This window comes from Nomascus leucogenys, chromosome 5, assembly GCF_006542625.1.
Source record: "Nomascus leucogenys isolate Asia chromosome 5, Asia_NLE_v1, whole genome shotgun sequence".
Lineage (NCBI taxonomy): Eukaryota > Metazoa > Chordata > Mammalia > Primates > Hylobatidae > Nomascus > Nomascus leucogenys.
In genome coordinates, this window is record NC_044385.1 from 7,717,814 (window position 1) to 7,734,125 (window position 16,312).

Here is a 16,312-nt window from a genome sequence, read left to right on the forward strand (position 1 = left end):
TGTCGATGGACTTAATATACGGGAAGATAAACTGGGATACTCTCCAGTAGCTATGCAAAAGTGATGTAAATACTAAAGAATTGAACTCACGAACACAAAGTCCAGAGGTCAGCAATTCCAGGGCTGCTGAGTACAGTGGCTTAATAACACAATCAAGAATCCAGTTGCTTTCCATTTTGTGCTCTATACTGCAAAGATTTGACTTGCATCCCATGATTGCCCCCTCATGGATGCTGCTATAGCCTCACTCGTCACATCCTTGCCTAACCACAATAAAGACCTGAACGGTAGTTTCTCCCAGCATGTCTCTTTTTATCAGGGAATAAAAACTTTTCCAAGGACGCTGCATCTTGCCTCACAGTTACCTTACTGCCCATGCTTAAATCAATCGCTTGCAAGGAGAGTGGAATAACCAATTGGCTTGGACCAACCAACTTTCAACTCCACGGTGTGTAGAAAGGTCTATGAAGAACTTGAAATCCAATACCTGAACAAATTATGGTTCTGTTAGTGAAGAAGAATGGAGATCTTGACTCTCAGGAAGTAGGTGAACAGAGTCTGTTCAGATTCAACTTTCTGGCTGAGGTGAAAGGATCAGTGCTGTTCTGTTCATTGGGATAGCATCTGTCAGAGGAAGAGCAGATGAGTGGGAAGATATGATAAGATTTGGAACATATAGAATTTGAGGTGCCTACAGGACATTTGGGGAATATTTGATAGGCAGCTGAGTAGAGGGTCTGTGAGTCATGGGCAGAGAGCTAGTTGAAGTTGTAGGCATGAATGAAATTCTTAGTAGAAATGTGAGGAATGAGAAGACAGGGTTATGGAAAAATTCTTGGGGAACACCAACCTTTAAGAGGAGAGCACAGAAAGAAAAATCACGAACAGATATTGGAAGAGTGAAGCAAAACAATTAAAAATATTTTCTCAAGAGTTCCAGAGGAAAAAGGGGTTACAGTGATAGTTTCATCAGGCTTTGCTATGTGCTCTGTCACCATTCCTGCAAACTAACATAACAGCAAGTATAATGAAGTAGCTTGAAGTAAGAGTGAACAGGAAAAGTTGGTGGGTTGCATGGACAGGATGTTTTTGATTTTGTTCAAAGCATTTTAGACAGGCCTCTTGAATTTTTATGTATACAGAGACATAAAAGCTATACTCTGCTCCGAGGGAAGTGGACGTCTGCTATTTTAGCTCTCACTGGACACAGAATGCTGTCCTAGGAAGGTCGAAGAGGGGGTCTTTGGGGTGTGGAATCACGAGAGCATGATTGGTGTTTCGGGCAGCAGCCTAAAATCTTTATCTGATAAAAGAAGATATTAGGTACTGCCTAATGGCTGCAGAGAACAATGTCACTGGCTGTAAAATTCTAATAGATAGCTTCTGATTTCTTCCTTCCTTTCAAATTAAACTCATGGTCCTTTTCGTTCAGAGGGTTCTTGGGTTTTGATGTGATTTCAGTGTCACATTCTTCTGACAGCAACAGGGTCCAGAGGGTGGCAAGTGCCATTAACACCATTTTACAGGGGAGAACCCAGAGAAGCCTGGGAGTGAGTCACACAGGGTCACAACATGGGCAGCTCCGGGCCCAGAAACCATGTTCTCCCTCCCATTCCCACGTGGATGTGACCCAGAGAGAAGCAGCCCATGTGTGTATAAACGCACAGCTTTCCAAGCGCTTCCTCATTCATCTCCTTATTTAATTTAATGCTTTGCTGCCATCTTGCTTCAGCATTCCATTTCCTATCCTGAATTTATCCCAACAATTTCTTCAAAGATTTAGAACGTTGATTACAAATTCCCTAATGGTGCATTTGCTGTCCAGAAGTCAAAGTAAGTAATGATAGCATCATTTCTTCTCTGTTGAAAACCTTTTTAAGAAAACATAATATAATTTTTCCAGATGAAATTAAGCTTCTCCTGGAACAAAATGATAGTCAATGTTCCACTCAGGCAATGTCACTTGGAAAAGTAAATGAATCCATTTGGATTTCAAACTTCTGAGTCATGTGGGATGCCCTGATCTTTCTGCTTTGAAGTTGCAAGTCACTTCCTATTATTTCCATGACAGTTCAGAAGATTTATAGTTGGAAATTCTTATTTTTCCTTTCCTCATATTTCAATTTCTCTCACTTCGGGTAAGTTGTAATCATTTGTTTTCAGTCACACAGCCATGGCATTTGAGCTTGATGTACAATCAGAGATGCAAATTAAAATCATCATAAGATGCCATCTCAAATGTCTCAGATAGGCAAAAGGTGATGAATCCGGTAACACCAAGAATTAGCAAATATGTGCACCAGCAGGGACTCACATATTACCCAGGGGAAAGGATACTGGTACCAGCATTTGGAAAGCAACTTGGCACAACTTAGTTAAGCTCAAGTTGAACACATCCTATGACCCAGCATTTCCACTGCCCGGTGTCTCCTCTAGAAAAACTCTAACAGATGGGCATAAACACGTGCAAAAATGTTCAGTGCAGCACTATTGGCAATAGTGAAAAACTAGAAGGAAAACAACTCTTCCTCCATAAGCTGAATGAATAAACTGTGCTTTAATATTCAGTGGTGGGGATCAACAGGCTCCTTCTACAGATCCCAAACACATATTTTGGGGGGAAGAAGTTGCAAAAGAAGAGTGTGATATAATTTATGTAAAGATTATCGGCTGGGCATGGTAGCTCACGTTTGTAATCCTAGCACTTTGGGAGTTCGATGTGGATGGATCACTTGAGGCTAGGAGTTCGAGACCAACCTGGCCAACATGGTGAAACCTCGTCTCTACTAAAAATATAAAAAAATTACAGGCATGGTGGCGGGGACCTGTAATCCCAGCTACTTAGGAGGCTGAGGCAGGAGAATCGCTTGAACCCAGGAGGCAGAGGTTGCAGTGAGCTGAGGTCGCGCATTGCACTCCAGCCTAGGCAACAAGAACAAAACTGCGACTCAAAAAAAAAAGATTATCCCCACACTCAAACATACTCTGATACACAGAACATAAGCAGCAAAAGCAGCAACAGGAACCATGAATACCAACTTCAGGATGCTGGTCATCTCAGTGAGGGATGAGGAGATAGGAGAGCATTTTAGCTTTACTTACATTACGTTTTCAAAACTGAAAGAGAGATTGCAAAATAAAAATGGGAAATGTCAGTATTGTTTTCATCTTTCTGGTGAGTACCTATTGTTATATTTTCTGTTTTGCTCTCTGTTTGAAATGTTTCATAGTTAGAAATTTTAAAATTGAAAGCTACTTTTCTGGCAAAAGAGTTCGACATTAAAGAGAAGGCAAAGATTGAATTGGATAGAAAATGTTTGGAGCAGGACTTAGCAAAGTGTTTCTGTAAAAGGCCAGAAAGTAAATATTTTAGACCATGGGCATTATATTATCATGTCTCCACCGCTCACTCTGCCCTTATAGCACCAAAGCAGCCATAGACTAAATGAGTGGCTGTGGCTGTGTTCCAACACAACTTTATTTACAAAACAGATCTCAGGTTGGGTTTGGCCTGTGGGCCATAGTTTGCCTTAGTTTATAGAAGCTGGGGGTAAGTGGTTTCAGCAAGCAAGCAATCTTTGGCTGCGAGGATGATCCCTGATCCCGGGGCCAAGAAACATCGACCTGTATCTCTAAAGGTTTAATGGAAGAGCCAGACCACCACCCTCCCAGCCTAAGAATCCAAGTCATCGATGAAATGCCTTTAGTAGTTGAGGCTGTGGCAGTACTAACTCTCATAAAAATGACCTCTGAAGTGTAATCTTTTGGGAGTTTTGTTTGGTTCTGCGATGGTTTTCACTTGGGTAATGGGAGCAAGTTTATCCCAGGTGTGCCTATCAGTATTCAGCTATTCAGCCCTGGGGACTTCCATTCAACTTTCCAAGAACGCCATAAAATCCTCAGGTTGTAGAAAAAGTTTCAGCCCCACGCCATTCACCATTCCTGCACAGCCCATGGCTAACTTGATTTGACTTCTAAAACTCAAGAAGGCCACTCTGGGAGTGAGTTCATCAGCTTAGCTGTACCCTTAGCCATTGGTCGCTTGCATTTGCCTGTCAGGAAGGATGACTCAGCACTACTGTATTCTTTCCTAGAAATCAGGAAGTTTTATTGTTCAAGCTCCTGTTGTAGAACCCCTGTTCAGGTCTTGCCACTTTTAGGAACGGCTGATAGAAGGGGCCTGTGACAGATTCTTCAGCTGCCTAAATACTAGCTTGCTTTGGCCTGCGCAGTCCTTATTCTGGTATCTACAGAGGCCAGGCCCGAGGGCGTTCACTTAAAAGGAAAGCACTTCCACTACCTCTCTCTTTGCACAACCAACTTTGGCCAACCCAGTCTGCTTAGACCATCAGCATTTACAGTCCTGGCACCCCTTGCAAATTGAGAACATGGTCAGGCCAGAAAGATGGTTAATAAAACCAACAGGATTTATTTATGAGTTTCTTCTGATACAAGCCAAATACAAGATGTGAGAATAAAATGAAGTATCCTAGTGCTGTCGTTACTGGCAGGGGTGGCAACATTCCTGAGAGGTTAATTGTGTGCCAACCATTTTTCTGATTAGCAAAGTGGTTCAGGACAGAGTGGGACTTTCTATAAAGTGCTAAATGCAGGTCCTGGCGGGGCCGCTGACATGCTTGTGCAGGGATGGTGAGCGAACGGACAGAGGCAAGCACGTTCTCTCTCCTGGTGAACTCTGCACAGCCAAGGGCCAGCAGTGTAGGTGCTGTTAGCAGTTGCTGGCCCAACTGCCTGAATGCTCTGAAGTAGGAGGATACAGCCTCACAGTCACTGTGGGTCACCATGGCCAAACACCTCTTGCCTGCTTACCTGTCTGACAGTGAGATGCCAGATCCTTGGCCATCTTACTATCGCTATGTGTGAAGGAGAAAAGAAACGAGACGTAGGAAAGGAAAGAGAGAAGAGACTGACTCGGCCCCAGTCATCGAGATTTCCTCAACCTCTTTTCCCCCTTCCTGAAAATCGAAGGTTTGCATTTTTGCTTAGCTTCCTGTGAGCCGTAACTTCTAAGGGTGATTGCCAGATGTTTTGAAAACATGTTAATGAGTTCAAAGAATGCCCAGCACCACATCTAATACTATTGGCCCTAAGAGTTTTTGCCTCAAATTGATCTGATTTAGCTCTGTTAGCTCTGTCTTAGCTCTGTTCTCTCTGATAAGATCGAGGACCTGTTGAAGGAAAGCGTGCATTTTTGAGCCTATCTACCACGCATGTGAAGCTGTTACTGGAGCTAGGAATTGAGGACCAGACTGGCTCTGTCAATCTTTCCTGGCTGGGACTTGCAAACTCCTGGTTATGTTTACTCAGAATGTTAATAATTTCGGAAATTATTAAAATGGAACCAAAATACTTTCTTTTTAAGAGGTTATTGAGATCACAAATCATTCCACAAATATAATAAGCTATGTAAGGGGAGTGAGTCCAATACTTGACACTTGGCCTGAGCCAGCTGGAAGCGCGGCCATTTTCATATGACATTTCATGTGTGCAACTAAGGAGGCATGAGAAAAACCCTTTAAAAACTAGGCGTTACAATTTTAATCATCGTGCTGGACAAAATGTTTTCGCAAAAAAAAACTTCCTTTTTTTTCTCCTTTCTGCTTTCAATTTTTTTTTTACTCCCTTTGCCCAGTGTCATCGACAGTACCAAACCCCTTTGCTTTTGCCCACATCATTGCCCTGAGGAATCCTGTTCAGATTTCAAGGGACCCACTTAGTTGTGACTTCCTAAGCACCTCCTTCTCCTTCTCCTTCTCCAGGTAGAACTGATGCTTTTCCCTTTTGCCCTTACTATCCTTTGTGGCCATCGGATCCCGTCAGAATTAGGTGAGGCAATTTTTAGAAATACAGATCTGAAGCCCCACCCCAACACTACTGACCCAGAATGCTTTGGGGCCTGTATCAAAAGATCTCATGTACTCCATAAATACATATACCTATTATGTACCCACAAAAATTAAAAATTAAAAAAAATTTAATTAAAACTTTTTTTGAAAAGAATGCTTCTTGAGCCCAGGAATGTGCACTGTAAAGTACCACAGGTGATTCAGATGCCATTGGTCACAGGATCACTACTACAAGGACCCAGGCCATTGTTCCTAAATACCTTTGTCACGCAGTCATTTGCATGCCTTTCTCTAGCTTCTTAATTACAGACTTGTTGAAGGCAATGACCTGTATAGTATCCATATTTCGTTCAACATTTTTTTTTTTTTTTTTTTTGAGATGGAGTTTCACTCTTGTTGCCCAGGCTGGAGTGCAATGGCACAATCTCGGCTCACCGCAACCTCTGCCTCCGGGGTTCAAGCGATTCTCCTGCCTCACCCTCCCGAGTAGCTGGGACTACAGGTGTGTGCCACCACGCCCAGCTAATTTCTTTTTATTTTTAGCAGAGATGGGGTTTCACCATTTTGGCCAGGCTGGTCTCAAACTCCTGACCTCAGGGGATCCGCCCACCTTGGCCTCCCAAAGTGCTGGGATTACAGGCATGAGCCACCGTGCCTGGCCTTAACACATTTATTGAGTGCCTACTGTACACCAGGCACTGTTCTGAGAGCAGGAGACATAGCAATGAACAAAACAGGCAGGACTTCTCTCTCGGACCTTACATTCCCAGGAGAAAAGTCAGACAAGAAAGACAAGTGCGATTATGAAATACTATCTCATTAGATGATAAGTTCCCTGGAGGAAGATAAAGCAGGGAAGGAGGAGATGGTGACGTCCACGACGGTGGTGAAGGTAACATTAAGCCTTCGCTACAGAGGTGGTAACCGAGCAAAGAGTTGAAGACTGTGAGGAAGAAGGCCAAGTAGACATTTGGGAGAAAGACAAGGTAAGGCTCTAGAGCACAGGAATGCCAAGCTCATTCTAGAAACAGATGGGCTGTTTCCAGTATGGCTGGAGCACAGTGAGCAAGTGGGAGAGAGGACGGAGGAGGCTGGTGAGATGCAGGGGAGCGGGGAGATCTTGTAAAGGCTCGTCCGACCCTGTGAGAACTTTGCCTTAGCCTGGCGCAGTGGCCTGTAATCCCAGCACTTTGGGAGGCCAAGGCGGGCGGATCACTTGAGGTCAGGAGTTCGAGACCAGCCTGGCCAACATAGTGAAACCCCGTCTCTACTAAAAATACAAAAATTAGTTGGACCTGGTGGCGCACACCTGTAATCTCAGCTACTTGGGAGGCTGAGGCAGGAGAATTGCTTGAATTTGGGAGGCAGAGGTTGCACTGAGCTGAGGTCACACCACTGCATTCCAGCCTGGGTGACAGAGTGAGACTCTGTCAAAACAAAAACAAAAAAAAACCTTTGCCTTATTCTCTAAGATACTGGAATTCACAAAGCCTATCACAGTGCTTACTCCAGAATAAATGCTCCATGAATACTTGATGAATAAAGGAATCATCTCCAAGGTAGCCTGCAAAGGCCTCTTGTGGTTTAGACTTAGACTGAGACTCAGAGAAATAATTTAACATAGATATTTTAATGTAAATATTTTTAACAAAGAGGAAGCTATACTCACCCAGAGCTCAGATTCTGGAGCCGGGATGCCTGGATTCAAATATTTCACATACTGGCTGTAGAATCTTGGCAGCCTGTCACTGCCTTAGTGTCCTCATCCATAAAATGCAGAAAATAATAGTACCTACTTCGTAGAACCCTGATCATTAAATACGTTTATACATGAAAGTAAACTGTAAGTGTTTGATGTACTTTGAGAATCAACAAATACTTGCTATTACCATTAGCATGGATATATTTGAGACATGTAAAAAATTCAAACATTTAACATACTTAATATTCAATTTTAGTCATTTCTATATACTTACGATTGATAAATATAACATTATAACTGATGTATACTGTATTACTATATGATACATACGATGTATATATAATTGTTACATGTCCATTTTAGGGTACGCATGTTAAAAGAATGGGAATTCGTGGAGTCCTAGAGATGGTAAAACAGAAAATGAGTAAACGTAAAGATGATGATGATGTTGGTAACATCTACATTGGTGACAGCTACATTGGTAGCTACCATTGTAAAAAGAGATCAGAGTTCTCTATATTGCTGGGTATTAGTGTTCCTTGGGGCTACTAATAAACATACAAAAATTTAAAACGTGAATCACACTTTGAAGTCTATCTTTCACTTTAGTCAGACTTTGGCTTGCCCCCTGCAAGCCACGTTTTAGATGACATAAGAATAATTTCTCTCTGATTCCCATTCCTATTGAATTTGTGTCATAGTCTCCTAATGCAAATGAGATGACACTTTGCATTGTCATCAGACAGTTTTAATACAGCAAGGGAAATTTCTATTTTTTTATTTTTTATTTTTGTTCTGAGCCGGAATCTTGCTCTGTTGCCCAGGCTGGAGTGCAGTGATGCCATCTCGGCTCATTGCAAGCTCCGCCTCCCAGATTCACGCCATTCTCCTGCCTCAGCCTCCCAAATAGCTGGGACTACAGGCACCCGCCACCACGCCCGGCTAATTTTTTGTATTTTTAGTAGAGACGGGGTTTCACCGTGTTAGCCAGGATGGTCTCGATCTCCTGACCTCGTGATCTGCCTGCCTTGGCCTCCCAAAGTCAGCTAGGGAAATTTCTTAATTCACACCTGAGAATTAGTTTCTACTAGGAGACTCTAACTTATGACTCATTTGAATGATTTGAATATCTGTGTGCTAATGTTAAATGCTAATGTTATTATTCATATGTAATAATACAGATGCAACTAGTAATTTTCCTACCCTATGTCCAGTTCTATCTTTAATACTCATTTTTAAAGAAACTTGTGAACGACACCCATCTTCTCTCTACTTTGTACTTACTAATTTCTGTAATCATATCCATGTCTGCTGGTTAACATCGATGGCTCTGGAGGTAGATGCCTGGCTGGCTTCAAATCCTGGGCGATTATTTAGTGGTTGTGAGACCTCAGGTAAATGACTCAACTTCTGTGGGCCCCAGCCTCAGTTTCCTTCACTGTAAAGTAGGGGTCATAATACCACCTCCAACTGAAGGCTATTTTTAGGATGAAATGAGATATACACGTAAATGAGATGTACTCTTAGGACGGCTCTTGGCGCAAAGTAAAACACAGTAAGTGTTGAGTATTAACTATTATTGGTACTTCTGCAAACTGGCTTGAGTTCTGTCTTCCCAGCATTTGCTTTGTAATTCTGTAACTGTTCAACACGCGTATGTTTTCTAACTGCATTTACTGCATAAGTTACTGGCCATTTCGTCCGCTTTCTTGCCTTCCAGGCATTATTTGGGGTGCAGTCCTAACTGTCTACACTTGTACCATTTAATCCCTTTTCACCTCCAGCTGCCCCTGGGCAGCCATCAGTCTACCACGCCCCACCTGTCACTGCTAGTAAACCCGTATAGCATTAAGAAGACGTGGTGGCTCACTCCTATAATCCCAGGGCTTTGGGAGACTGAGGCAGAGGAGTGCTTGAGGCCAGGAGTTCCAGACCAGCCTGAATAACACGGTGAGATCCCATCTCTATAAAAAAAAAATAAAAAGAAATTAGATGGGCATGGTGGTGCAAGCCTGTAGTTCTAGCCACACAGGAGGCTGAGGCAGGAGGATCCCAGAATTTGAGGCTGCAGCAAGCTGCGTGCCCCTGCACTCCAGCCTGGGCAACAGAGCCAGACCATGTCTAACATAAAAAAAATAAATAAAAGATTGATCCCGTACTCTACCGCCCTTCACAGCCAGCCCCTCTCTTTTCTCGTTGCAGGATGTTCTGGAAGCTTTCCCTGTCCTTGTTCCTGGTGGCGGTGCTGGTGAAGGTGGCGGAAGCCCGGAAGAACCGGCCGGCGGGCGCCATCCCCTCGCCGTACAAGGAAGGCAGCAGCAACAACTCGGAGAGATGGCAGCACCAGATCAAGGAGGTGCTGGCCTCCAGCCAGGAGGCCCTGGTGGTCACCGAGCGCAAGTACCTCAAGAGTGACTGGTGCAAGACGCAGCCGCTGCGGCAGACGGTGAGCGAGGAGGGCTGCCGGAGCCGCACCATCCTCAACCGCTTCTGCTACGGCCAGTGCAACTCCTTCTACATCCCGCGGCACGTGAAGAAGGAGGAGGAGTCCTTCCAGTCCTGCGCCTTCTGCAAGCCCCAGCGCGTCACCTCCGTCCTCGTGGAGCTCGAGTGCCCCGGCCTGGACCCACCCTTCCGACTCAAGAAAATCCAGAAGGTGAAGCAGTGCCGGTGCATGTCCGTGAACCTGAGCGACTCGGACAAGCAGTGAGCGCCGGGCCGGACGCAGCTCAGCCCCGCGCGCGCCCGGCCGCTTGGTGGCGCCGCCACCGCCTCTGTCCCTGCCCTCCGAGCCCACTCTCACGCTGCCTGGTGTCCCCCTCAGCAGCAAGCACGTCTCTTAGGGCTGACAGTCTCCTTGTCACAAACGTGGATCGCAAGTGGAGCTTTTGCTGATGTGTTCCTGACCGACCCCGGGTCCCACCTGTGCCCCCTAAACCAGGTGGTGGATCAGGCCCGAAGGAAAATGCTGGAAAACCACCACCCGCCACCCAGCCCAGCAGTCAGAGAGGACCTTTCAAGGTGATGCACTGTAAATCCGGCATTGATGTTTCCACCATGTGGAAAAGCAAGGATTTCCCTGGCCCCGCCCTGCACTCCAGCTCGCCCCCTTCCCGCGCGAAGTGAAGGATGTGTCACTTTTCTGAGCTGCCCCTCAGACCTCTCCTGCTGGTCCCTGGACCTCTGGCTGGGAGCGCTCATTCTTTTGACTGGCAGGCTGCCCTCGGTTGCTGCTGTGATGAGGATATGTGCAACTTCCATAAATATGTCGATGGACAGGGGCGTCTCCTAATAAACCTGATACCAAGAAGACAACTTGAGCCACTTGGATCCCGAAGTGGGCTTCCCGGGAAACCTTGAGCAGAGCAGGCTACACAATCCCCCACCCTCAGTCCCCACCGCCTCTTCTTCCTCACTGTCCCCGCCCCCTATTTGTGGACTAAAGATGAACTCTGGTGTGCATGCTATTATTGCTGCAATTAGAATATTATCACACACAAAGGTCTCTATATTAACGCTGGTTTTATAAGTGACCGTATATTGTAAAGAGCTGTTAAAAGTATTATAGACCTATTCATGTATTATTTCACATGTTTTGACTCTGACTTGCAGCACCATTCTGAGTAAGGATGAGAGCAGGTGATGATCTGCCCAGAAGGTGTTTTACTCAGAAAAAAAAAAAATGCCTGGTCAGCAATTCACTGTCATGCACCTATTTTTAGATTGGGCAGGGAGATGGGAGGAGTCGTGATTTTTACTTTGAATATTATTTCACTGAAGTTACTAAGCATTGCAGCACAATGTAGAAATTGGCTTGGGATGGATAGGTATAGGGAGGGGCATTCTTGGGAAATTGATGACCGGAAACTAGAGAGCCCCTATAATGTGGAATATGCATATGTGGGGTGAAACGGTATACTATTTTCACTGCCATGACACTAAGCAAAAAATATTTCCTGTTAAAAGAAAGAGAAAATGAAAGGGATATTTAAAAATATAAGGAGTTGAGTCGCTTTGTGGTATAGAAGGGAGTAAGGAATAAAATATATACAATAGTAATCTAGTTGAACTGTTCTGCACAAAACATGCTTCCTTTTCAAAGAATAGACTTCAAAAAGGATGAACAAACATTAGGTCACCTTTTGTTTTTATAATGAATTGTTGACGTTTCCATGCTGTGGTCTCTTGATATAAGGAAGTAGACAGAACTTATTTTCCAGCAAAATTATATATTTCTTCTGGGTCTCTTTGCCCAGTTGCCCCAGGAAGGCTTCCCTGTGAGTAATGCTTATGGAATCTGACAAATGTGAATGAGCTGCCATTGGTGGGAATCAGTAAACGTTGAAAACCTTTCACTGATGATTCCCCGGTAAGTGCTCCTGTGAGCGGGGGCCACTTCCCTAGTATGTGAGAGAGACCCTCTGCAAGCTGCTGTGGGGACTTAGCTTCCTGGTACTACGTAGTGATGGTGGATCTAGAGACATTCACTTGAAGAGCAAGGATTGGGGTGGGGTGGGTTGGTGAATCTATCTCAGGCCACTGCACTGCAAGGTCCATTTCTGTCGCTTCTGTAGCACCGTGAGTCCTGAGCAAGAATGTGCTGTGGCAGAGGGGGTCTTGGTTTCATAAAGGGGTATATACAGCCTGAACTCAGGAGGCAGAAATCAAAAGAAATCCTTGAGGGCTGGAACCTGAGGATAGAGAGAAAATGGAGAGAAGGGTGTTCAAGGTCAGGAGTGATTTTTGCATTTAGTGGAAAACCTCAAGTCAGACTCAGTGGCAGAACATGCAGCAGAAAAGCTGTGAAGGAAGGAAATTTACGTGATTGTAATGGAGGCTAGGGGTGGATTGGGAGGTGAGTGGAGGAGAGTCTCTGACCAGCTGCAGAGCCAACCCCTATCATTTTATTAACATGGAACCCACACAGATAGGGGAGGGATTAAGCTAAGAACTTACAGAATGCAAACACGAGCACACTCTCTTCGAACCCAATTGTGGGTGTAGCAATGAAAGCAATATGATATGCTGCAGTGTGAAGCTCCTTCTGGGGTTATCGTATGTACAAAGTTTACCTTATAATGGCTCAAATTGTATTTAATTTTTTGTTTTGTTTATAAGTGAAGAAAAGCTATAAGTATAATGTAATTATTTTATAGGTATACTATTAAATTATAGAACAAATAAAGATAATCTAGGATTATATGTGATCCCGGTGTGATGTGCCATAAAAGTGGAATTTTTAACTTGTTGCAGTGAGCCGTGAGGCAGCACTGTGCCTTCAGAGTGTTTTTGTTCAACCATGGTGAGTTCAACCTCTAGCTTACGTCACATGATCTCCTTTGGGGTCTGGAATCTTCTAAAAGAATTAGAATCAGGCATCCAAGGAGCAGAAGTGATGGAGGTGGCCCTCAATCCCGGTCTTTGGGAGCTTCCAAGCCTCTTCCAGATCCCCTGCCAGCTGAAGACAGAGTATTCTCACTGTGCTGGCTGAATGAGAAACACTAAACAAGGAAGCCTTGAGAAACTGCAGCAAATGGGAGTCCACTGTTAGTCTCCCTGTTAGCACCAGGGACACACGTCCTGAGTTTTGTTCATTTTCACATTTACTCCTCATGAGTTCCAACATTTCTTAATTTAAATATTTCTCAGTTTACAGTGTCTCCATTTTTCTACTCCTTGACTTAATCTGCCATTCAAGAAAACTCCATAATCAATAAAAAATAAAATCCATAATCAAATTGCACATGGTCGATCCACTGTGTAGACTTCAAAGGAATTAAACTCAACTTCCTAGTAAATAATTCATCTTAGTTTATTACATGGGACAGAATATTTCACTGCTAACATATTCTAACTCACTTGTTTTTGAAGTTGGCCAGCTGATTTTTAAGTTATAAAGTCAATGAAAATGATTTTTGCTATTGTGTGAACAATTTAGAATGTATATATTCCCAGAAAGCTTATTTAATGATTGACCTATCACCACTGATTATTAATGTCTGCATGAATCATAACGATAAGACCAAGTCATAAATAATGCAATGAAAACTTTTTAAGTGAAAGCAAGTTTATTAAGGAAGTAAAGGAATAAAGAATGCCTACTTCATAGGCAGAGCAGCCTAAAATGTCTTATTCACCCATGTTATCTTCTGAATTCTCCTTAATCCCCAACCTTGCCACCCCTTCACCCTGCTTCTCACACACAGCAGATGCCCATTCAACTTACCAAAAACAAAATATGGGAAACCATGCAGTTTTTGTTGTTGTTGTTTGTATCCATTGATGTTACTGACTTCGCTAGTATTTAGTCTAGAATATAAGGTAAAACAAACAAAACCAGGGAAATCACTGCCATATCATTCCTTGAATCCTGAGTTTTCTACCTTGTCTGCCTTCTTTTCTCCACCTTCTACAGCCTCATATGTTTGTTATATGCGCGTGTGCATGTGTATATACACAAAATATATATAGTGTGTAGTGTATATATTGCACGAGAAAAAGGAGAGAATGGTGTATATATATAGTGTATAGTGTATATAGTTTATACACTTACACACACACATAACATCTGGAGATTTTAGTGGAAGGAATAGGAAAGAAATATGTCTAATGCATCTTACCCAGAATCAGAAGTTTCCTGAATTTTTGTAAGGTTTATTGCCCACTTTCTAAGGTGTATGGAGTGTGTGCTTACCAAGTCCTCCAACATAACTTGCCTCATACCTCCCATCTGTTCCTATTACATGATGTCAATCATGATGAATCTGTGTAGTGATTTACAGAACGTCCCTTCAGTTTACATTTGACAAAGAGCATAATAACTTACATAGTCTGGGGACAAGGCCATAAACATAAACTGTTCATCCCATCGGAACGCAGACTCCCTCTGGTCCTCTCACCTACTGGGGTGATGGAAAACACACTTGCCAGGTAAAGTTCTGGAAGTTGTTTTAATCCACTTTAGCAAAGAGCTCACATCGAGTGCAGTAGGTGTAACTGGGGCTACTGCTGGAACATCCTGCCATGTTCCATTTGATTTTTGTAGGAGCCAGCATGGTGAAGTAAATTAAAATACAGCCAGGGCTACTACAGTATTAAAGCCTATGAGGGATTCATAATTTCCCCGATTCCTTCTGGAATTCAGCGTCATTTTTTATTTACTCCTTTTTCTAGGGTGGGGAGCAGCTTCAGGGGCTTCCATTCATCTTTCCCCACTACAATAGCTCTTACCTAAGAACTCAAGAATCAATGTGAGGGTTCTTCAAACCACCAGGAGTGTCCCTTCTAATTACATATTTGGAAATGAGGGAAAGGATCACCAGGTTAGTCTGTGGACCCATGGGCCCACTGAGAGCCAGAGCTTGGAGGACTCTAGTAGATGCTGTATGACCCCACATTAGGAGGGAGCCATGGTGGTTCACTGGGTCTCCAGGTGTTGGTGTCAGTTCAGACCCAGTGTTCAATAATTCTCCAAAGTGCTGAGTCTTCTTCTTCTCTCCCAAACCACGTATGCCTGAATAAAGTGGTCCTGAGCTCCCTGGTTAAGAAGTAGGGAAATAACAAATGAATAGATTTGCCCTGGTATTGCAGGATCATAAGGAATCAGCCACTTCTTCAGCCAATGGGTTTCAGGTCTGATCTGGAAACGGAACAAGGGATTGTGATTTTCATTGAGATGCTGCCCTCTGTCTCTGATTTTCCTTTATTGATTTATTTTGACAGTGTAGATTAAGCAATACTTCTTGTTGCCCTCCCCCCACAACCCCCCCATCCTTCTTGCCTTCAGGAACATCATGTTCTAGTAACCATCTTCAAGTTGGGAGTCCACGGACGCCACTATAGTCCTACCCCTCTTTGCAATAACTGTGCCCACTTCTGAAAGCCAAGCATTACAACCTGGCTCATTTTATTTTGAGATCTTGCTATTCTCGTGTCCCTCGGGGAATCTAGTTTTATAGCAGCATCTCTTCGTACAGTTATCCCTGGCCTACAGATGATGGCACTACTGCACACTAGAGCTGCTACCCCTCTCACGAACACAAGCATCATAGCTTTGGTAACTAGAGACCTTCCTGGGAACACAGTTGGTGAGTGGTTTGGTTTTCATAGCTTTACAGAGCAAAACCACTTTAGCATGCCCACTTTTCTGAGCCTTAGGGTGGTTTTATCCATCATGCACCATGGAAGTTCTTATATTTTTATTTCATGGAGTGTGCATCAAAGCGTTTGAGATACTCCAAGAATCGTCCTAGTAGCTTATTATCACCATTCCCGGGGGATTTTCCACAGGCTCAAATCCTGAATCACGGGAGACTGTTCCCATGGTGATAAGCATTATCCAACTTAATGTCCTGCTCTTCTTCCTTGATATAGCAGCCTTGGGACACATGCCCATCCTTCTTCTCCCGGCTCCTGCTGTGATTTCACCATATAGTCCGTTTCCTCCCTTAGCCAATCCAGCAGATCCCCAGCAGAGATGAGAGTCTAACAACAGACCTAGCAGGCTCAGGGGACTTTGAGAGTCCCAACTGCATCTACCCAAGTACTCCTCTCCCAATTTTAGGGGTTCTACTTCCCTATTAAGGTTCTAATCTTGGGACAAGAGACCCGCTGAAGCTGAGAATACAAAATTCTCTGAAACAGAGCTCCTTTTTACAATTGAGTCTTCTTCTGACTGCAGGAGACTAGGGCTTAATTGAATGCTACCTAGAAGACCCTATCTATGGGTTTTACATTCTCTCTG

At 43.8% G+C, this 16,312-nt stretch overlaps 1 protein-coding gene across 2 annotated transcripts in view; it reads left to right on the forward strand.

The window, feature by feature from the left end:
* Positions 1–13,694, forward strand: part of GREM2 (gremlin 2, DAN family BMP antagonist) — a 125,034-nt gene extending 111,340 nt beyond the window's left edge. For both annotated transcript variants that reach the window (XM_003267312.2, XM_030812619.1), the window contains exon 2: positions 9,772–13,694. In XM_003267312.2, the coding sequence (XP_003267360.1) occupies positions 9,773–10,279 (507 nt within the window). In that variant the 5' untranslated portion in view covers position 9,772 and the 3' untranslated portion in view covers positions 10,280–13,694. The remainder of the gene's footprint in view (positions 1–9,771) is intronic.
* Positions 13,695–16,312: the final 2,618 nt, after the last annotated feature.